Source organism: Babylonia areolata, chromosome 20 (genome assembly GCF_041734735.1).
Source record: "Babylonia areolata isolate BAREFJ2019XMU chromosome 20, ASM4173473v1, whole genome shotgun sequence".
NCBI lineage: Eukaryota > Metazoa > Mollusca > Gastropoda > Neogastropoda > Buccinidae > Babylonia > Babylonia areolata.
In genome coordinates, this window is record NC_134895.1 from 38,974,579 (window position 1) to 38,997,370 (window position 22,792).

At 41.1% G+C, this 22,792-nt stretch overlaps 1 protein-coding gene across 1 annotated transcript in view; it reads left to right on the forward strand.

Annotated features, from left to right (window-relative positions):
- The window catches only part of LOC143294973 (oxysterol-binding protein-related protein 9-like), a 28,397-nt gene extending 12,359 nt beyond the window's left edge, over nucleotides 1–16,038 (forward strand). Inside the window, exons 10-20 of the mRNA XM_076606500.1 lie at nucleotides 693–781; nucleotides 2,059–2,088; nucleotides 3,262–3,424; nucleotides 4,252–4,420; nucleotides 6,179–6,263; nucleotides 6,883–7,057; nucleotides 7,291–7,387; nucleotides 8,059–8,181; nucleotides 8,551–8,642; nucleotides 11,160–11,295; nucleotides 13,864–16,038. Coding sequence (XP_076462615.1) covers nucleotides 693–781; nucleotides 2,059–2,088; nucleotides 3,262–3,424; nucleotides 4,252–4,420; nucleotides 6,179–6,263; nucleotides 6,883–7,057; nucleotides 7,291–7,387; nucleotides 8,059–8,181; nucleotides 8,551–8,642; nucleotides 11,160–11,295; nucleotides 13,864–13,926 — 1,222 coding nt within the window. The 3' untranslated portion in view covers nucleotides 13,927–16,038. The remainder of the gene's footprint in view (nucleotides 1–692; nucleotides 782–2,058; nucleotides 2,089–3,261; nucleotides 3,425–4,251; nucleotides 4,421–6,178; nucleotides 6,264–6,882; nucleotides 7,058–7,290; nucleotides 7,388–8,058; nucleotides 8,182–8,550; nucleotides 8,643–11,159; nucleotides 11,296–13,863) is intronic.
- Nucleotides 16,039–22,792: the final 6,754 nt, after the last annotated feature.

Genomic DNA, 22,792 nt, shown 5'->3' on the forward strand with positions numbered 1-22,792 from the left:
GCAAGTCTGTCAGGAAGAGACATGAGAAACTCTGGCGCCACCAGCTAAGACCATCTCTCTTGATGGACTATACTTATTTGACTAAAACTTGGGATGCTGCCATGAAGTTTTATCGTCTTCTCATCGTCTTTTTTTTTGCATTTACCTGAGTGGAACTCACACTGTGGGTGTGCAACAGACAGTCAGACAGACATATGAAAAAACATTGTGTTTGAAAGCACAGAGAGAGTGATAAAGAGAATAGTATATGTCACCTGAAAATGTCTTACTTGCTACGCCATTTCCCACATGATGTCATTCATCCTTGAAAAAGGTCTGCAGACCAAAAATTTTATTCTTTTTCCACCTTTTTTTTTTCTCTTTATCTTTTTCTCTTTTTTGATTTTTTTAAGTTTCTAAAATATTGTTTTAATGGAATTATATCATTATTGATAATTATTATTAATATATATATTTTATTATTTTATTTCTTTAATCTTTCTATCTGTTCTTTTTTCTTCTTATGCCCATTTGATGTTACTGTTTGTTCATACTGTTTTCTTTATATTGTATACATGTCTTTTTCAAATAAAATAAAAAGGTAAAAACTTTTTCTTTCTTTTTTTTTTTTGGTTATTTCTTTTATTATTTTATTGGGGTTTTTAGAACATCAGATGACACACACTCTGCTCAGCCTTGATCTGTTTCAGCAGAGAAGAGACTTGCGGTGATTCGTGCTGCAGCAAAAGTGAAGGGTCAGCAACACCCCCTGTCATTGCTGCCAAAGACGACTGTTTTGACGGTATGCACCCTGTTCAGTGCACTCACCTTCTGTTTTTATTTCCCCTGTTGTTTTTACCTCAGTCCACTCACTTTTTGTGATTTTTCCTTTTATGTTTGTACTTCTTCTTTTTCTTCTTCGTTCGTGGGCTGCAACTCCTGCGTTCACCCTTATGTACTCTGGTGGGCTTTTACATATATGACTGTTTTTAACCCGCCTTTTAGGCAGCCATACTCCGTTTTCAGGGGTGTGCATGCTGGGTATGTTCTTGTTTCCATAACCCACTGAACACTGACATGGATTACAGGATCTTTAATGTGCATATTTGATCCTCTGCTTGCGTATACACACGAAGGGGGTTCAGGCACAAGCATGTCTGCACATATGTTGACCTGGGAGATTGGAAAAATCTCCACCCTGTACCCACCAGGCGCTGTTACTGAGATTCGACCCTGGGACCCTCAGATTGAAAGCCCAACGCTATGACCACTCGGCTATTGCACCCGTTATTTGTACTTCAATCCACTCACTTTTTGTTATTTCCCTTTTTATGTTTGTATTTCAATCCACTCACTTTTTGTTGTTATTTCCCCTTTCTGTGTTTTTACCTTATATATGTACGTACTTATCCAGATGTACTTATTGTGGAGAGCTGCTTTTGATCGTTAGTTTACTTTGTAAACTAAAAATAGCCTGAATTATGAACAGATGATAGTTTTTCATAGGAACAAGTGAGTCGCTGCTGTAGTGATGACACTGTGCATTCACGGGCTCTTGCTGATTCGCAGTTATGGATCTTATGAGTTTATATATATGGATGAGTTTATAAAAAATGGATGTGTGAACCTTATTTACTGACTCATAATTGTGGATCTTAGGAGAATGTAAATGAGTTAGTTTATGAAAATGGGTATAAACCATATTTGTTGACTCACAGTTATGGATCCTAAGACGGTAAGAGTTTGTATAAATGGATGAGTTTATAAAAATGGATGTAAGCCTTATTGTTGATTTTAAACCATATTTGTTCAAATATGGTTTACAATATTGTAAATGCAAGTTAAGAATTTGTAATGATGGATTTTGAGTAGGGATTCTCATTCTGGATTGTTTCAGAACGTACATGTTACTTTTACAGCTCTTTTTTTTTTTTCTTCTTTTTTTGCATGCTAGAAAGCCATGCATTTATAATACACAGTTATGCAATTTCAGAATTTGCACTGATGAATTTATTGCAGTTTTTGTGTAAAAAAGGTTTATCATGGTTTTTTTTGTTTTGTTTGTTTTTATGTCCTCAGATTTGTACGATGTTCAGGATGTTGAGGACTGTGAGTATTACTCTTTTTTCTTTTTTTTTTTAACCTCTTGTTTCTTCACATAAAAGTGTGTGTGAATGTGTGTGTTTGTGTGTGTGTATGCTTACGTATGTGTGTGTATGCATGTGTGTGTGTATGCATGAGCGTGTGTATGTTTGTACATGTGTGTGTGTGTGTATTTATGTGATCTGACTTACTGTTTGCTGTTGGCAGTGGGATCGATAGAGCAGCATGAGTGTGTCATGTGTGTATGTGTCAGTATTTCTGTGGCCTGACTTGCAGTTTGCTATTGGCAGTGGGATTGATGGAGCAGAATGAGAAGTCATGTGTGTGTGTGTGTGTGTGTTTCTGTGGCATGACTCGCAGTTTGCTGTTGGCAGTGGTGTGTGTGTGTGTGTGTGTGTGTATTACTGTGGCATGACTCGCAAATTGCTGTTGGCAGTGGTGTGTAAGTGTGTATGTAAGTGTGTGTGTGTGTGTGTGTGTGTGAGTATTTTTGTGGCCTGACTTGCAGTTTGCTGTTGGCAGTGGTGTGTGTGTGTGTGTGTGTGTGTGTGTGTGTGTGTGTGTGTGCATTTCTGTGGCCTGACTTACTAGTTTACTGTTGGCATTGGAATTGATGGAGCAGTATGGCAGTGTCATGTGTGTGTGTGTGTGTTTGTGAGTATTTTTGTGGCCTGACTTGCAGTTTGCTGTTGGCAGTGGTGTGTGTGTGTGTGTGTGTGTGTGTGTGTGTGTTTCTGTGGCATGACTCGCAATTTGCTGTTGGCAGTGGTGTGTATGTGTGTGTGTGTAAGTGTGTGTGTGTGTGTGTGCATTTCTGTGGCCTGACTTACTAGTTTACTGTTGGCATTGGAATTGATGGAGCAGTGTGGCAGTGTCATGTGTGTGCGTGTATGTTTGTGTGTGAGTGTGTTTGTTAGTATTTCTGTGGCCTGACTTGCAGTTTGCTGTTGGCAGTGGTGTTTGTGTGTGTGTGTGTGTGTGAGAGAGAGAGAGAGAGAGTATTTCTGTGGCCTGACGTAGCAGTTTGGTGTTGGCAGTGGTGTGTGTGTGTGTGTGTGTGTGTGAGAGAGAGAGAGAGAGAGTATTTCTGTGGCCTGACATAGCAGTTTGGTGTTGGCAGTGGTGTTTGTGTGTGTGTGTGTGTGTGGCCTGACTTAGCATGCTGTTTGCTGTTGGCAGTGGGGTCGATGGAGCAGCATGGCAGCGTCATCGGGCACCTGTTGTCTCAGGTGAGGATCGGCATGGACCTGACCAAGGTGGTTCTCCCTACCTTCATTCTGGAGCGACGCTCCTTGCTCGAGATGTACGCCGACTTCTTTGCCCATCCTGATTTCTTCTGCAAGTGAGTCATGTTTTTGTGTGTGTGTTTGTGTGTGTGTGTGTGTGTGAATGTGGATATGCTTGTGCGTACGAGGTTGCAGCCATGTGTGTGTGTGTGTGTGTGTGTGTGTTTATGATGTGTTTGTGCATGTATTGTGCTCTTAATTAAGGTTTGTGTATGTGTACACAAGCATGCATACATGTGAAATCATGGTTAGTGATCACAGTGCATGATAAACCTCACTGTATGAACCCTGGAATAATTCTGTAAGATGATGTCTGTTTTTCCCATGTTACAGGATTGCGGACAAGTCAACCCCTAGTTGATGTCTATTTTTTTGGCCTCTGCTACAGGATTGCAGACATGTTGACCCCCTAGGTGATGTCCCCCTAGGTGATGTATATTTTTTCTCACTGCTGCAGGATTACAGACATGTCGGTCCCTTGTTAATGTCTGTTTTTTTGCCTTTGCCACAGGGTTTCGGACATGTCAACCCTCTTGGTGATGTCTGTTTTTTCCCACGGTTACAGGATAATGGACATGTCAGCCCCCAGGTGATGTCTGTATTTTGCCTCTCCAGCAGGATTACATACATGTGAACCCTCTTGGTGGTGTCTATTTTTTCCCACTTGCTACAGGATTACAGACATGTCAACCCCTAATTGCTGTCTATTTCTTTCCCTGCTACAGGATTACAGGCATGTCAACCCCTAATTTTTGTCTATTTCTTTCCCTGCTACAGGATTACAGGCATGTCAACCCCTAATTGTTGTCTATTTCTTTCCCTGCTACAGGATTACAAACATGTCAACCCTTAGTTGATGTCTATTTTTCCACCACTGCCACAGGATTGCAGACATGCCGACCCCCAGGGAACGCATGGTGCAGGTGGTGCGGTGGTACCTGTCAGCGTTTCACGCGGGGCGGCCCAGCCAGATCGCCAAGAAGCCCTACAACCCCATCCTGGGGGAGACCTTCCAGTGCTACTGGACGCTGCCTGACGCTCCCGAGTGTAATGTGAGCTCTGGTGCTGTTTTTTTTTGGGGGGGGGTTGTGGGGAGGGGTGCGGGGAGTCAGTGTGTTTTTGTGCCTGTTCGGTTAGTGGTGTTTTTTGTTGTTGGTTTTGTGTGTATATGTTTGTGCTATTCTGTTGGTGGTGTTTTTGTTGGCTTTTTTTTGGCTTTTTTTTTTTGTATGTTTGTGTCTTTGTTGGGGTCAGTGTGTTTTTGTGCCTGTTCTGTTAGTGGTGTTTTTTGTTGTTGGTTTTGTGTGTATATGTTTGTGCTATTCTGTTGGTGGTGTTTTTGTTGGCTTTTTTTTCTTCTTTTTTTTGTATGTGTGTGTCTTTGTTGTTGTTTTTTTTTGCTTGTTCTGTTGTTGGTGGTGTTTTTAAAAATCGCTAGTGACCCAGAATTTGGGAGGAGGTGCTGAAGCAGATTCAGTTAGGCGTCGGACTTCTGTTCCAGTGTTCACTAGTGATCAGGGTTTGAGGTTATGGTTTAGCATGGTGTTGTGTTCTCGAGGTAAAGCACTTTAGTTAGATTTTCCCCACTCTACCCAGGTGTGAATAGGTAAAATGATAATAATAATGGATATTTATATAGCACACTATCCAGAAATCTGCTCTAGGTGCTTTACAAAAACGTTTTTGTTAACATAAAACATTACATCAATGTTACATACACACACACCAAAATGTGACCACACACACACACACACACACACACACACACTGCATACATACATTTTAACATGCAGGTGTATCTAACAGCTACCCTAACACATACGCACACATAGGCAGGCACAAACTTACATAAACACACACACACACAATACACATTCATATACATGCATGTAGTTATGTACAAATACATATGTATACACACATAGTCAAGCACAGCTAACGCAAAGGAAGTGGACCTGCCACAATTGAACTTATTGCTGAGGAAAAGGTGAGTTTTGAGACGAGATTTTAAAGATGCGAGGGAATCAGAATGACGGAGGTTATCAGGGAGCTTGTTCCACGTCTTAGGTATCTGACTTCAGTTAGGGACAGTTCTAACAGCAGACAGAGAAGATTGGACTCCGCCTTCCAGTTCCAAGCCCTAGACGCAGCGGATGTGAATTCACTACCCAGATGGCTTTAAAAGGCTATGGCACCTTTAACCTAACTAAGGATTTAGGGCATTTTGTTTTCTGTATTTTGATGATGATGAATGGTGATAGGGGTGATGAAGATGGTGTGGGGGGTGGGGGGGGGGTTCCATTTTAGGTTTGGGACTACTATGAAAAGACTTGTATTCACGAAATTGTATCCTGGTGTCACCCAGGCTGAGAGGTACAGACACACGTTGTGTTAGTCAGGAAATTTGAGCAACACTCCCAATGACACACCCATGAAGCGGATGCTCCTTGACTTTGTGGTCCCAGTCTTCCATTTCGAAGCACATGCATCAGTGTTATCTTGATTATTCCACCCTCCACCACCGTCCCACTCAGAACACAAAAAAAAAAGGAAATAATAATGATGATAGTGATAATTAGTATTTGTATAGTGCTGGCTCTTGTGCAGAGGCAGATCAAAGCGCTTTCATGCCAGTCATTCACACGCATGCATAACTCTAAACTGGAGAAACTGAAAAGAAGGAAGAGGCAGGGGAGGGAGGCTGTCTCGGGAAGAGGTGGGTTTTGAGGCCAGACTTGAAAGAGGTGAGCGTGGAGACGATACAAAGCGAAAGAGGAAACACTTCATGGAGCATGTTTGTGTGGTTTCAGGAAGCCAATGGGGAGGGGCCTGTGCCAGAGGCCAGCAAAGAGAAACTGTGTTTTGTCGCAGAGCAGGTGTCGCATCATCCGCCAAGTAGGTGCACAGGGTTGAAGCCGTGTTGTCTCTGTGCTGATTTTTCATTTTATGCTCTGATCGTGTTATCTTTTTGTAGGATTGTCTCCTTACTGATTTGTCGCTTTATGTTCTTAGCATGTTGTATTGTTGTAGGATTATCTCCTTACTTGATTATCATTTTATGTTCTTATCATGTTATATTGTTGTAGGTTTATCTCCGAATTGATTTTCCACTTTATGTTCTTACCATGTTGTATTATTGTAGGATATCTCCTTGCTTATTTATCACTGTGTTCTTATCATATTGTATTGTTACAGGATTATCTTCTTTCTTATTTATCACATAATGTTCTTATCATGTTGTATCATAGGATTATCACCTTACTGATGTGTCACCCAATGTTATTGTATTATGTTAGGATTGTCTCCTTACTGATTTGTCACTTTATGTTTCTATCAAATTGCATTTTTGCATTATCTCTTCACTGGTTTTGTTTTTCCACTTCCTCACTGAACAAACTAGCATGCTTCAAACCAACGCTTTGTTCTTTCCTGTTATAGTCTTCACTTTTCTCACTGAATGAACTGACATGGTGTAAGCAAGCAAACGCTTTGTTCTTTCCTGTTGCACGTGCAGTCTCTGCTTTCTACGCGGAGCACCACAACAAGAAGATAGCACTGGATGGATACATCTGGACCAAGTCCAAGTTCCTTGGGCTGTCCATCGGCGTTCACATGATCGGCCAAGCCGTCATCTCCGTCATTGACCATGAAGAAGAGTACTTCTTCACTTTCCCCAATGCCTATGGCAGGTACTACAACTGAGTGGCCACGAGTGATGAAGAATGACATTACTTTTGTGTTCATTAAATATTGCAACAAAAAAAAAAAAAAAAAAAAAGGTTAGAAAAAAAAACCCACCCATTTTCACTATCCCCTTTATTATCATCATAATCAGCATCATTATTATCATTGTTAACATTATTATCATCATCATCATCATCATCATTATTGTCATCATCATTACCATTATTTTTTCTTGCAGATCCATTCTCACGGTACCCTGGGTGGAGCTTGGGGGCAAGGTGCAGGTGTCCTGTGCCAAGACGGCCTACAGCGCCAGCATAGAGTTCCACACCAAGGTTAGGGGTGTTTCTGAGAGGTTGGGGGGGGGGAGATGAATAAATGTTACTTGAGACACACACAGTAAAGTCGTGCATGACGGGTTAAACGTTAGGAAACCAATTGGTTTTTGAGCTTGAAAGAATATTGGGGGAATGTAAAAGCTTTGCTGTTGATAAAGTATGATATAGTGTGATGGGTAATGAGTTATTGGATTTACACACAAATTGTACTCAAGCAGACAGATGCCATGGCTGTAAAATTGCACACACACACACACACACACACACACACACACATGCAAACACATGAACAATCTACTGTAGACTCGACACGCGCGCACACGCACACACACACACACACACACACACACACACACACACACACACACACACACACACACACACACACACACACACACACACACGCATGCATACATGCATGCACTCTCTCTGTCTCTCTCTCTCTCTCCCAGACTTGTCTTGTCTTGTCTTGTCTCTCTCTCTCTCTCTCCCTCCCTCTCCTATCCTCTCCCACCCTCTCTCTCTCTGTCAGAAAGTTGACATGCAGAAACCTGCTCTGTAGGTTTTTCTTTGTATTGAGAAATGCTTTCATAAATGTTAAGATCATTTTAGGGAGGAAAAAAAAAACTGATGACATTCTTTAAATAATACTGGAATGTACATTACAGCCGTTCTACGGAGGGAAAAAGAACCGCATCACCGCCCAGATCTTTGAACCGTCTGAAAAGAAACCGTTCATCAGCATCGAAGGGGAGTGGAATGGAGCCATGTATGCCAAGCACAGCTCAGGGGTAAGGCTCAGATTTGAACTGACTTGCTTCCCTGCTGACTTAACGTGAACACAGTTTGGGGAACATGGTTTTTAGTTTCCCTGTTCCTAAAACTTGGAACTCGCTGACATCCAGTCTGCGTAACACTTCCAGCTCTTGAGTGGATTTGATGAGATCAGTCTCAAGACATTTATTTTGCCAAGCATTCGCTCATCTATGTTCAGGCTGTGTGTGTGTGTGTGTGTGTGTGTGTGTTACAGATGATGTTTGTGGCACTATCCCCGGCAGATAAATGAGATGTTTGTGGCATTGTCCCTTGCAGATGAATGAGATGTTTGTGGCACTATCCCAGGCAGATGAATGAGATGTTTGTGGCGTTTTCCCTTGCAGATGAATGAGATGTTTGTGGACACCAAATGCCTGCCTATCCACAAGAAGCGTGTTCGCCCGTTAGAGCAGCAAGGAGAATATGAGTCCAGGAGGTCAGTGTTATCCCCCTTTTTTTTTTAGTTTGTTGTTGTTGTTGTTTGGATGGGGTTTTTTTCCCTTCCAAAGAAGGGTTTTTCTTTTTTCTTCTCAGTCACTGTGACACAGTCCACGTTCAGCTCATAATGAGAAACAACAGTTGACAGGCAGAGAAGTGAGCTCCACGCCGATAATGGCATCAACTAATGGCAACAGTGCACACAAGCTGTGTAGATTCACAGTCAGCATCACAAGTGCAGGATGTTGTATATTGCACAGTGTTTGTTCCAAATTCTCAAGGCCTGACTAAGCGCGTTGGGTTACGCTGCTGGTCAGGCATCTGCTTGGCAGATGTGGTGTAGCGTATATGGTTTTGTCCGAACGCAGTGACGCCTCCTTGAGCTACTGAAACTGAAACTGTTCCAAATTAGTTTGTTGCGAAAAAACAAAACAAAAAAAACACAAAAAAACACACACACAAAAAGCCATGGAATGTCCTACATACATTCAGAAATGTGTGTGTGTGTGCTCACGCGTGTGACTAAATGACACGAGCCTGACTAAATGACATAGGAAACGAATGGTAAGCGCTTAAAGGCAGGTCTCAGCTCAACCCAAGCAGGCAGCCCGTTGTGCAAATGACTGTTTGATAATCACTTAGAGCTTGGTCTCTGACTGACCATTGGCACTATATAAGAATGTTAAGTGCTCAGAGCGTGGTCTGTTACTGAGCATGGACGCAGTATAAGAATGTTAAGGGCTTTGAGTTTGGTCACTGACTGAGCATAGGCAGTGTAAGTATCCTTAATAATCAATCATTGTGATGATGAAGCACTCAGAGCTTGGTCTCTGACTGAATATAGGTACTGTATAAGAATGTTTAGGGATCAAAGCTTGGTCTCTGACCTAACATAAGCACTATGTAAGTATGGTTAGGAATCAGTCAATGTTGTGACGATGAAGCACTCAGAGCTTGGTCTCTGACCTAACATAAGCACTAGCACTATGTAAGTATGGTTAGGAATGAGTCAGTTATGTGACGATGAAGCACTCAGAGCTTGGTCTCTGACTGAGAATAGGCACAATATAAAAATGTTAATGGCTCAGAGCTTGGTCTCTTACTGAACATAGGTTCTATGTTAGTATCCTTAACAAGTAGATGAAGCGCTTAAAACTTGGTCTCTGGCTGAACATAGGCACTATGTAAGTATCTTTAACAATCAGTCAATGTTGTGACGATGAAGCACTCAGAGCTTGATCTCTGACTGAACATAGGCTTTGTATGAGAATGTTAACAGTTCAGATCTTGGTCTCTAACAAAACATGGGTACTGTAATAGAATGTTAAGTGCTCAGAGCTTGGTCTCTAACAAAACATGGGTACTGTAATAGAATGTTAAGTGCTCAGAGCTTGGTCTCTAACAAAACATGGGTACTGTAATAGAATGTTAAGTGCTCAGAGCTTGGTCTCTAACAAAACATGGGTACTGTAAAAGAATGTTAAGTGCTCAGAGCTTGGTCTCTGACAAAACATGGGTACTGTAAAAGAATGTTAAGTGCTCAGAGCTTGGTCTCTAACAAAACATGGGTACTGTAATAGAATGTTAAGTGCTCAGAGCTTGGTCTCTGACAAAACATGGGTACTGTAAAAGAATGTTAAGTGCTCAGAGCTTGGTCTCTAACAAAACATGGGTACTGTAATAGAATGTTAAGTGCTCAGAGCTTGGTCTCTGACTGAGCATAGGCACTGTGTAAGTATCGTTAGGAATCGGTGAGTGCTGTGACGATGATGCGGTGCATCCTTATGGGGCAGGCTGTGGCATGAGATACATAAATATAGTTAAGAACCAGTCAGTGCCGTGACGATGACATGGTGCATCCCTTGGGACAGATATATATAAGTATCGTCAGGAATCAGTGAGTGCTGTGACATGGTGCATCCCTTGGGACAGGTATATAAGTATCGTCAGGAATCAGTCAGTGCCATGACGATAACGCGGTGCATCCCTTGGGACAGGTATATAAGTATCGTTAGGAATCAGTGAGTGCCATGATGATGACGCGGTGCATCCCTTGGGACAGGTATATAAGTATCGTTAGGAATCAGTGAGTGCCATGATGATGACGCGGTGCATCCCTTGGGACAGGTATATAAGTATCGTTAGGAATCAGTGAGTGCCATGATGATGCGGTGCATCCCTTGGGACAGGTATATAAGTATCGTTAGGAATCAGTGAGTGCTGTGACGATGACATGGTGCATCCCTTGGGACAGATAGATAAGTATCGTCAGGAATCAGTGAGTCCCGTGACAATGACACAGTGCATCCCTTGGGACAGATAGATAAGTATCGTTAGGAATCAGTGAGTGCTGTGATGATGACGCGGTGCATCCTTTGGGACAGATATATAAGAATCGTTAGGAATCAGTGAGTGCTGTGACGATGACACGGTGCATCCTTTGGGACAGATATATAAGAATCGTTAGGAATCAGTGAGTGCTGTGACGATGACGCGGTGCATGCCTGTGGGTCAGGTTGTGGCGCGAGGTGACCCGGCAGCTGAAGGTGAAGGACGTGGAAGGGGCCACGGAGCACAAGCAGGCCCTGGAGCAGCGGCAGAGGGAGGAGGCCAAGCAGCGTAAGGAGGCCGGGGTCAAGTGGGAGACCAAGGTAAACCATGCCCTGCTCTTTTCATTTCTTTCTTTCTTTGTTTCTGTCTTTCTTCCTGTCTTTCTTTCTTTCTATCTTTCTTTGTTTCTGACTTCCTTCCTGTCTTTCTTTCTTTATTTATTTCTTCCTTTCTTTCTTCATTCATTTCTTTTTTTTTCTTTCATTCTTTCTTTCTTCTTCCTGTCTGTCTTCCTTCCTTTCTTTCTTGCTTCCTGTCTTTCTTTTTTCATTCTTTTTTTTTATAAACTTTTTTTTTGGGGGGGGGATAAACTTTTTTTTTTTTATAATTCAAGTTAAACATTATTTTAGACACACAGACATACAATAATAACAAGATTATTATCATTTGTTATGTATTATTCAATATCCTTTCTTTCTTCTTTCTTTCTTTCTTTCTTCTTCTGTCTTCCTCCCTTCCTTTCCCCTCTCAGCCCCCTTTCCATGCATGCTGAATTGACTTTTAGTCATCTAGTTTCTTGCAGTTTTATGTGGAAATATGTTGCGTCCCTTTTCTTCTCTTTTTTTTTTTGTGTGTGTGGATATGAAGCATTATATTCAGAAAAGTGTTGATTCTTTTAGGGCATTACTGTGTCACCTGCTTAATGTTTATGAGACATTCTGATAGAAGTTCACATGACTTAGAGAACTTGATCAATAGCGGCGTTGATAACGCTGCTATCATTTTAAGAGTCGGACAAGGAAAATACCTTTGTGTCTGTCTTTGTTCTGTGTTCCTTGTCTGCGTTCTCCCTCACCTTTCATCCAGATGCCTTCTTTGTCTGATTGTTGGTCACATCAGGGGCACTAACACTGATTTCCTGGTCGTCTTTGTCTGATTGTTGGTCACATCAGGGGCACTAACACTGATTTCCTGGTCGTCTTTGTCTGATTGTTGGTCACATCAGGGGCACTAACACTGATTTCCTGGTCATCTTAGTCTGATTGTTGGTCACATCAGGGGCACTAACACTGATTTCCTGGTCGTCTTTGTCTGATTGTTGGTCACATCAGGGGCACTAACACTGATTTCCTGGTCGTCTTTGTCTGATTGTTGGTCACATCAGGGGCGCTAACACTGATTTCCTGGTCGTCTTTGTCTGATTGTTGGTCACATCAGGGGCACTAACACTGATTTCCTGGTCGTCTTTGTCTGATTGTTGGTCACATCAGGGGCACTAACACTGATTTCCTGGTCTTCATGTCTGTTTGTTGGTCACATCAGGGGCACAAACACTGATTTCCTGGTCTTCATGTCTGTTTGTTGGCCACACCAGGGGCACTAACACTGATTTCCTGGTCGTCTTTGTCTGATTGTTGGTCACACCAGGGGCACAAACACTGATTTCCTGGTCGTCTTTGTCTGATTGTTGGTCACATCAGGGGCACAAACACTGATTTCCTGGTCGTCTTTGTCTCATTGTTGGTCACATCAGGGGCACTAACACTGATTTCCTGGTCGTCTTTGTCTGATTGTTGGTCACATCTGGCGCACTAACACTGATTTCCTGGTCGTCTTTGTCTGATTGTTGGTCACATCAGGGGCACTAACACTGATTTCCTGGTCTTCATGTCTGTCAGTTGGTCACATCAGGGGCACTAACACTGATTTCCTGGTCTTCTTTGTCTGATTGTTGGTCACATCAGGGGCACTAACACTGATTTCCTGGTCTTCATGTCTGTTTGTTGGTCACATCAGGGGCACTAACACTGATTTCCTGGTCTTCATGTCTGTTTGTTGGTCACATCAGGGGCACTAACACTGATTTCCTGGTCGTCTTTGTCTGATCGTTGGTCACATCAGGGACACTAACACTGATTTCCTGGTCTTCTTTGTCTGATTGTTGGTCACATCTGGGGCACAAACACTGATTTCCTGGTCTTCTTTGTCTGATTGTTGGTCACATCAGGGGCACTAACACTGATTTCCTGGTCGTCTTTGTCTGATTGTTGGTCACATCAGGGGCACTAACACTGATTTCCTGGTCGTCTTTGTCTGTCAGTTGGTCATACCAGGGGCAGTAACACTGATTTCGTGGTCTTCTTTGTCTGATTGTTGGTCACATCAGGGGCACTAACACTGATTTCCTGGTCTTCTTTGTCTGATCGTTGGTCACATCAGGGGCACTAACACTGATTTCCTGGTCGTCTTTGTCTGATCGTTGGTCACATCAGGGGCACTAACACTGATTTCCTGGTCTTCTTTGTCTGATCGTTGGTCACATCAGGGGCACTAACACTGATTTCCTGGTCTTCTTTGTCTGATTGTTGGTCACACCAGGGGCACTAACACTGATTTACTGGTCTTCAGAGCTGGAAGAAAATGGAAGGAGGAAGTACAATATGTGTGATGATGGAAAGTCGCATACTTTTTATATCACATGTAATTATGGGGGTACTGTAGCTATTTCAAACAGAAACAGAAATCCTCAATCTCATCTCTGGTAATGTTATCATCAGACTGACTGACCACCATTGGTCTTTAGGTCACATTGCTCAGAGAACTGAGGATGTTGACGAAGTGTATTGATGGCTCTTGTTGTTGACGATGTGTGTTATCGTGTGTTGCAGTATTTCCATGAGGAAGGGGAACACTGGGTCTATGACAGACCGTTACTGAAGCGTCTCCTGTGAGCCTGGGCTTTGGCTGAATCGGCCCTGGAGTTGTGTGCGGCGGGGATGGTGGTGTGACTGGTGTGTGTGTGAGGAATTGGTGTGGATCAACCCTTCATCAAGGAATATATCTAGTGAAGTCAGATCTGTCTGTCCATTGAAAATGGACCCCCTTAGCCAGAGTTGGGACTGGGATGTGGTTTTTTTTTATGCAGAGATGTATGTTTTTGAGTGTGTGCATGCTTTAAACCATTGCATTTTAAAATTCTGCTGTTGTGGGTTATATTCCTCTTCAAACTTCCTCCCCCCACAACCCTCCGTGAGGCTTTCGCCCTGCATCCCACCACAGTTCCACTCAACCCACACGCCCCAAACGCCTCCTGTCTTTCTTGTCAGAAGGGTCAGGATACTGATGGTGATAGCATGGTGATGATTTTCCCCTATATTACTCATGAACTGATCTGTGGAACTACCATTCATTTTGGATGGAGAGGGTGTGATGTTTTCATGGTCTTTCAGATCAGGTTGGAGGTATTATGAAATATAAAAAAAAAAAAACATTGCTGGCATTTTCACCTGAGCTCACCTTACCCTGTTGTTTTGTTTACACGTTTGTTTATCTTTCTTACAGTACTCCAGTTTTATTTTATATATACCTGTTTATCTTTCTCACAGTACCCAGTTATTTTTATGCAGGTAATGTAAAGCGGTGTCTTTTGCGAGGCAGTATCATTTGTCTTTGTGTGTGTGTGTGTGTGTGTGTGTGTGTGTGTGTGTGTTTTCTCCTCTGATATGTACAATGCCATGGACATATGAACTGTGTGTGCAGGTTGTGATTAGTTATGTGTGGCGGGTGTTTGTGCACATTTACTGTGCAGGTTGTGGTTAAATAAGTTTTGTGTGGCAGGTATTGGTGCACATTTATTGTGAGATATATATATATATATATATATATATATATATATATATATTATATACCTGATCACAGTGTATTTGGGATAGTTGCAATGTTCATTGTAGATGGTGAGTGTTCCTATGAGACACAGTGGTTTCATTCTTCATGCGGAAACAGAAACATTAATGGATGCATACCAGTGTATAATTACGTACATACACCAATGCTGGTACGTGGTACACTCACAATGAACAGATCACTGCTGCCTGCCATGTTTCTTTCTGCTCTTTTGACCCCTTCACCTCTTTCTTCTTCTTCTTCTTTTATTAGTTTAGTTGTGTCATATTGTATGAAAGTCATTTATTTGTCTCAACAAGCTGCAGTGATCATCTCAGGACATCAGCTCATAGTGTTTGGATCATTTAGTTGTGTTAAAAGTCACATTCTTTGAAAGTCCTTTTATTTAAAGACGTACTGTGTTGTAGCAAATATGGATCAGTCTGCACATTTTTATGCTTCCTTGACACTGAAATTGAAATTCCATCGTCCAAGGACCAGGTTTCACATGATAAATCATCATGATTTTTAGCTCTTGCATCTGATATCCATAGTGTTCTTGTTGGAAAGTTTAGCTTTCACTTTTCTGGAGTTTTTTTGTTGGATTTTTTTGTTGTTGTTTTTTAATAATACTTTTGTAGCTAACTCTTTCCCCTCGTTCATCTTAACAGTGTGATCACAACACTTTTCTCTTCCATTTTAAATGGATTTTTTTTGTTTTCGTTTTATATTTTATATAAATTGGGAGCTGATCATTAACAAGCCAAGTCAAAAGTGGATAGCACTGCCAGCTGCAAAGGCCATTTCATTGCACCGCAGAGTATTGAACTGCATAGAAATTTTGTGTTTTCACAGCAGATATGTCACAGAACATGATAATATTTGCTTTGTAAAAAAGTTGTAGACATAGTATTGGCTTGGCTAATGTATGCTAGTTGATGGGGTGATAAAGAGTATGGTTTCAGTGGTGGGTAGGTGTCGTATGGTTTGATTTGTGGTTGATTTCATTGTCTAGTCAAAACAAAAAAAAAGTCAAAATGTATTTAGTTTAATATGATTTCTATATGCATTCCATGTATACATCTCCATAGCTGAATAGTGTCACAAAATTATTGACGAAGTGCAATCTCCCTTCTTTTTTAGCAAGATTTTTTTTTTTTTTTTTTTTTTTTTTTTTTTTTTTTTTTTTAGAAATGTGAGTTTGACACTCCCATTGCAGGATGAACAGAGAATACTCTTGTTCTTAATCTTGTGATAATGGCATCTTCAGTATTATGGGTATTGTGTTCATTTTTCTTCCATATAAACAAAATGGTATGATGTTGAACACTTTCTCCTCCATAATTTGGTATTCTCTGTTGTTGACAATTTTAAGTCCTGCTTGTTGTGCCATGAAATATGTGAGGCGCTAAGAGCCTTGAAACTAACTGCCTTCTGTGCTTCCATTTCTAACCGCTGCCATGAAGAATACTTTCGAAGAAACAAGAATCAGTGACAGTTGATAAGGTAGTGAGTTAAGGTCAGCATGAGCATAGAATGAATCGGTGCTAGACACAAACTCACGCACACAAGCGCACATATGAACGCACACATGCACACATCCACGCACACACATACACACCCACCCCCACACACAACACAACGCACACAGCACACAACACACACAACACACACACACACACACACACAGAGTTCATATTGCTCATTTTCAGTGGGTTTTTGTGTGTGTGTGTGTGTGTGTCTAATCCAAACACATCCTAATCATTGTAGCTATCAAGGAAAAAAAGTATATGAAATTCTGTTTGGAAAAGAAAGAGTTGTGCGAGTGTTTTAGCATTCACGCATCTTTTGCTTGGATGTATTCACTACAGGTGAATACTTATTAGAAAATTCAGGTTATGAACATGAAAAACAGAAGAAATAAACCCCCAAAAATCTGGAGTGGAAGTAGGACACTTAAGTGGTGTTGTCTATTCAGTCTGTTGAAGCTCTTTTTTTTTCCTTGTGTGTGTGTGTGTGTGTGTGTGTGTGTGCGTGCAATCACTGAACTGAGATTTTCTTTTGCTGTTGTGAGAATTAATGCTGCCTTGATAGGTATGTTATTTTTTATAGCAGTCATTTTATTGTCCATTACTTTAGATCTTTTACATGATCCCCACCTGTGCACACAGCCAAGATCTGTAATATTAGCTATGTAAACAAACATTAGTGACTGTATTTGGTTTTTAAACCAAGGAAAGAGTTTGGGTGTTGCGTGTGGATGCATGAGTGTATGTGGGTGTGTGTCTGTCTGTGTTTCTCTATTTGTTCTACTTGTGAAAAAAAAAGTTCATATAATTCTTCTGGTATGCTGATACTGTTGCATTGTTCACAATATATTGATACATGCTTTTTGTGTATATTCCGGAAATTTTCATTTTTTTCGTACACGATTTGATCAGGACATTACTGATTCACATTACAATATGCGCAATACTGCGTACATTTCAATACATTCTTTTTTTTTCTTTTCTCCTACAGTGTGAAAACTTTTTTTACAAAAGGAATGCTTTTAAGAGTGGAGTGTATTTATTTTTTCTTTAAATTAAAAATGAAAATTCTAACATTTCATCCACTTCCAATGTATTTTACACGTGCACACACACACAACACACATACACACACACACAAACACACACACACACACACACAGTTCACTCATTTCACTCACTTTCTTGTTCTTGAAAGATATTCCAAAATGATGCAGGCCAAAATATCCTGACTTGTTTTTCTGCGGTGCTCGTATAGAATTGGGCGAAGGCAGACCTTAGATACTAGTCACTTTGATTGACCGACTCTTCTATGTTTTTCTGAAGTATGTGGTTTTTTTACTGCAGACAATACTGATGCCTTCTCGCACCACTTTCAACAGTGGGGATATCAGCCCTTACTGACTTGCCATTGTATCAACTTTGCTGGTCCAGTGTTGTTTCTATGAAGATCTCTGTACTTTGTGACTTTGGTTGTAAAGACTGTACAAAGTAATAACTTTTTTTTTTTAGACACATATTCACAGCTGATGTTGCAGAGCGAGTCATCGCTGGCAGTAATGGTGCTGAAATCACTGCAGACTCCTTTGTGCTGAAATCACTGCAGACTCCTTTCTCTCCGTGAGCATGGAAACATTTTGTTGAGGCCTGGAATATAGAATACACTTCTGTATATTCAAAGGCATTGACATATTCATGGTTCATGCTTGCACGTACGCAGACACATATACACGTTTTCTCTCTCTCTGTCTCTCTCTTCCTTCCTCCCTCTCTTTCCCTCTCTCTCCCCTTCTCTCCTTCTCTCTCTCATAAACTCTCTCTCTCAAACTCTCCCTTCCTCCCTCCCTCCCTCCCTAACTCTCTCTCTCTCTCTCTCCTTTCTCTCTCTCTCTCTCCCCCCTCTCTCTTTCTCTCATAAACTCCCATACTCTCTCTCTAACTCTCTCTCTCCCTGTGTCTGCCCCCCTCTCTCTCTCCCTTTCTCTCTCACCCAGCCCTACTGTTCCTACAGATCCCAACACAATGTCCATGATTCCCTCACACCCCGTGCTGTCTTTCACATTCCACCCTGGTCCTTGCTGGTGCTAACAGCTGGAGTAGATCGACTTGCAAGATTTTTTGGTTGTGGTTTTTTTTTTTGTTCATCTCTGAATGCCCCTATGTGTTCGCACACCATGTGTAGTTTGGGATTAACCTTTGTGAGTCTGCTGGGCTGCTGAACACCATGTATAAAAGAAAGATTGTGTATTTATTTACTTTTGTTTGCACATTTACATATCTGTATTTATTTGTTGCTTTTTTTTTTTTTTTTTTTTTGCTACCTTTTTTGCGTGCACATGTGTGTCAACACACCACACCACACGCCAACGCCTAGACATCCAGGGAAACAGATTTGTACAAATGTGTTTTCAAACTGTCTTTGTCTTGCTCCTGTCTGGGTTCGGGCTCCCCACAAAAAATACCAGCTTGTCCTGTAGGTACTACAATGCCTAGACATCCAGGGAAACAGATTTGTACAAGTGTGTTTTCAAACTGTCTTTGTCTTGCTCCTGTCTGGGTTCGGGCTCCCCACAAAAAATACCAGCTTGTCCTGTAGGTACTACAAGCAGAGTAGATGTTCTTCTAACTTTCCCCCCATGGGGTTGCCTGGAGGTCTTTCTGCTATTCTGCTTTCCACTCCGCAGGACTTAATATCTTTCTGACCTTATCAGTGTTCACACTCCCTCAAGAAATCTTCGCTCTTCCTCTGTTACCTTTTGAAACTTCCTCGTGTCAATACAAGAACCTGTTGTGAATGTTCTTTCCTCTTTTTTTGCTGCTCCGCATATCTGGAACAATCTTCCTCACCATATCCATGCATCTGTTTCTATCTCTGCTTTTCACTCTTCACTAAAAACTCATCTTTTTAAAACCTATTTATAAGCACTCTCAGCTTTCTTCTTCTCCAACACCATCCACGTCAGCTCACTTTGGGATGCATGAAGATTGGGAGAGGGAGAGTTGGGTGAGGAGAGAGGGGTTTTGAGAAAGAGTGGTCATGAATGATTAATGTAATTTGTAATATTTTCTTTCATGTAAAGTGCCCTGAGCATTTAGAGAGAAAGGGTGCTATATAGATGTACATTATTATTATTATAATTAGTATCACCGCCTTCTAGAAATCTGTGCTAGTAATTTCATCTTTACTTTTGCTCTCTATTTTTATTTTCTTTCTTTTGTTTTCCTTTTCTTTCTGTCATTTCTACCTGATTTTCTGTTTTGCTGGTCCCTTCACCTTATTTCCTTTTTCTTTTTTTTCTAGATAGCATTGAGTACTTTTTTTCCCCATCTTTTTATGGAATTGATAAATGGGCATTTTTGCAATGTTGTATTCTTTTTTGTGCCAAGGATGTGTGAGTTGCTCACTGGTGTTTCTTATGAGTTTTGCATGCATGTTGTTATATATACAATTCTGTACCGGTGGGTTATGTTGTATATCATTATGTTTGTGTTAAGTTTACTTTTTATTATTATTAATTCTCAGGCAAAAAAACTGAAGGAATGGTGAATGTCATTGGCATTTGTATTTGTATTTGTATTTCTTTTTATCACAACAGATTTCTCTGTGTGAAATTCGGGCTGCTCTCCCCAGGGAGAGCGCGTCGCTACACCATAGCGCCACCCATTTTTTTGTATTTTTCCTGCGTGCAGTTTTATTTGTTTTTCCTATCGAAGTGGATTTTTCTACAGAATTTTGCCAGGAACAACCCTTTTGTTGCCGTGGGTTCTTTTACATGCGCTAAGTGCATGCTGCTCACGAGATCTCGGTTTATCGTCTCATCCGAATGACTAGCGTCCAGACTACCACTCAAGGTCTAGTGGAGGGGGAGAAAATATTGGCGGCTGAGCCGTGATTCGAATCAGCGCGCTCAGATTCTCTCGCTTCCTAGGCGGACGCGTTACCTCTGGGCCATCACTCCACTTTTTACTTTGGTTTATGTGCATGAATACATACATATTATGACTGAATATAGTTGTACTTGTGCCCATTTTTTTTCCATATATTTATTTTTTCTTTTTCGTTTTTTTCCTTTTCTCTCTCCAGGTTCTATTGGATTGATACTGACAGTGTTTTCAGCCGAGCCTTGATAACTTAAGACAACAAAAGAAATGTGAACGTTTCCTGAAAACAGTTGTTACTATCCATGACTGAGTGTTCTATTTCAGTATCCACTTGTGTTAATTGATGTAGCCTATGTTTGCCACCTTCAGTGTGGGGCCTTGGCCTGATCTGAATAAAACTTGGCATTCACGTTCGCATTTCACGTTCGCATTTCGCCCTGATATGGCCTTGCGTGATGGCATGGGCTGTAAGTAACAGTGACAGACATGATCAATAGGGGGGCGCAAGAGTTAAGTAAACCTAAAGAAAACAACAATGGGCATTGAAAACACTGTCTCTTCAATAGAATAGAATAGAATCCTTTTTATTGTCATAAAACCTTAAAGTTTATAAGACACAATGAAACATAAACATGAGCATCTTAAGAAGAGAAACATTCATGAACAAATTTCGCCAGCCTTGGCTGTATTTCTGTTAGAAGGATCAATTCACTAGGCTTTGCATTTGGAAGACACATATCGATTAGGAATCTGTGTCTGTAAGTATTGTACTTTACACAGTTGTCTAAAAGGTGAATCTCATCTTCTAAACTGTTACAAGTATCACACAGTCTTTGTTTTTTTTGTATATTTTTATATCTTCCCTGTTCGATTTCTTCATGTGTGTAGGTCTGATCACAGAAGTTTAACAATCTGTCTTGGCATCAGCAGGGCCGTGCTTGGTCTTCACGGATATGAGATTGGAGCCATTGTCACGCACAGGTAGCATAATGTGTTGTGATTACTGGGCAGAGTGCTCAAACACCTCAGTGACAGTGTACTGTTGCATTGCGCTGAGTGCACTTTGGTATATTTTGGAAGAGGTTATTGGAAGACATGATTCACTTTTCTTTCCTCTTTGTTCTTCACTGTGTCCTGCTGGTTTGGGTGGGTAGGATTGAGGATTGTTGTGTTTTGAAACAACACATGACCCAGTAGCTTATTTCAGTCTAAAGAAAAGAAAACAGAAAAAAAACAATTTTTTACTGGTAGGTCTGTAACTTTTGCAAAGTTTTCACTGTATGCACATCTCTACGCCTACAGACTTTCATGTTGGCCTGACGTCCAGTGTCGTTCAGTTGGTTGTCTTTGGTATTTGGTCATTTTGATTTTTGGATCCTTGCAGGTTTAAACCTGTGCCAGATGCTGCCATGATGTTTTCAGACTTCATTGTTGAAGGTCCTGGGCTGGGCTGCAAAAGTGATCTCAGCAACACTAAGTTAGCTTTATGTTAAGAATTTTCAGAAGTCATAGGAAAATAATTATTGTGGACTTTGAAAGAGTCTTGATTTATGCGCTGATTCCACGGATCTGGGAAAATTCTTTTTTATGCAGCCCACCTTTTGGGACTTAGTGGACTTCTGGTTCTTGCACAGAAAGCCGTGATGTATGCAGGTGACCACCGATCAACTTTGCTGTTGATGATTGACTGTCTTATCCTGCAGCCCAAACCTTATGAGCTTCAGTCTGAAGAGGAGACCTTCCATTCATACCACTCACATCCTCTTGCAGAAGTACACCGTGAATCTGCAGATTCTGAAGACTTTGACATTAATCATGTTGGGCAGAGCAGTGGAGGTGAAATCCAAACAGGCCAATATCCATGATAAAAGTGGCAGAAATGGGGGCGAATTCATTTTTTATAATGGGTGAGGGTAGAAATGGAATGTCTCTTTTGATGATTATGATGCCATGGACACAGTCTGATTTGATGAACCAGGAAATGCACAGAGGGGTTGGTGTGTGGGGTCCTCCATATAGTCAGTGCGAGTGCAGGTTGTTGTGTTTTTGTTGTTTTTTTTTGGGGGGGAGTAAGCATGTAGTAGTGTGATGTGGGTATATTGTTTTTATGGAAAGTTATACTGCTATTTTATCTTTTTACAGTGATCATACACCTTGTATAGTTTGAGGCAGAGGTTATGCACCTTAGTTGTATTGTCATTATTTTCTTTTATGCATGAATATATTTATTCAGTGACTGGCACCTCCTGTTGGGACTATTGTTGAGAAAAAAAATCAACATGGGTTTATTGAGTTCATTGTGTTGTGAATGCTATACATTCATTGCAGCGGTGTGACTAATTGTCATTACAGATGATAAGATTCATTGACCTGTTTTTGTTGTGCAAATGGCCTTGTGATGTTTACTTTCTGTTTGACACTCTGGGTTTATCAGGATGAGAATATGGTTTGGGATGATAACAGGAACTTTGTCATGTTTTCTGTCTTAAACGAAAAAGCCTCAAATGTTGATGGTCAGATATTT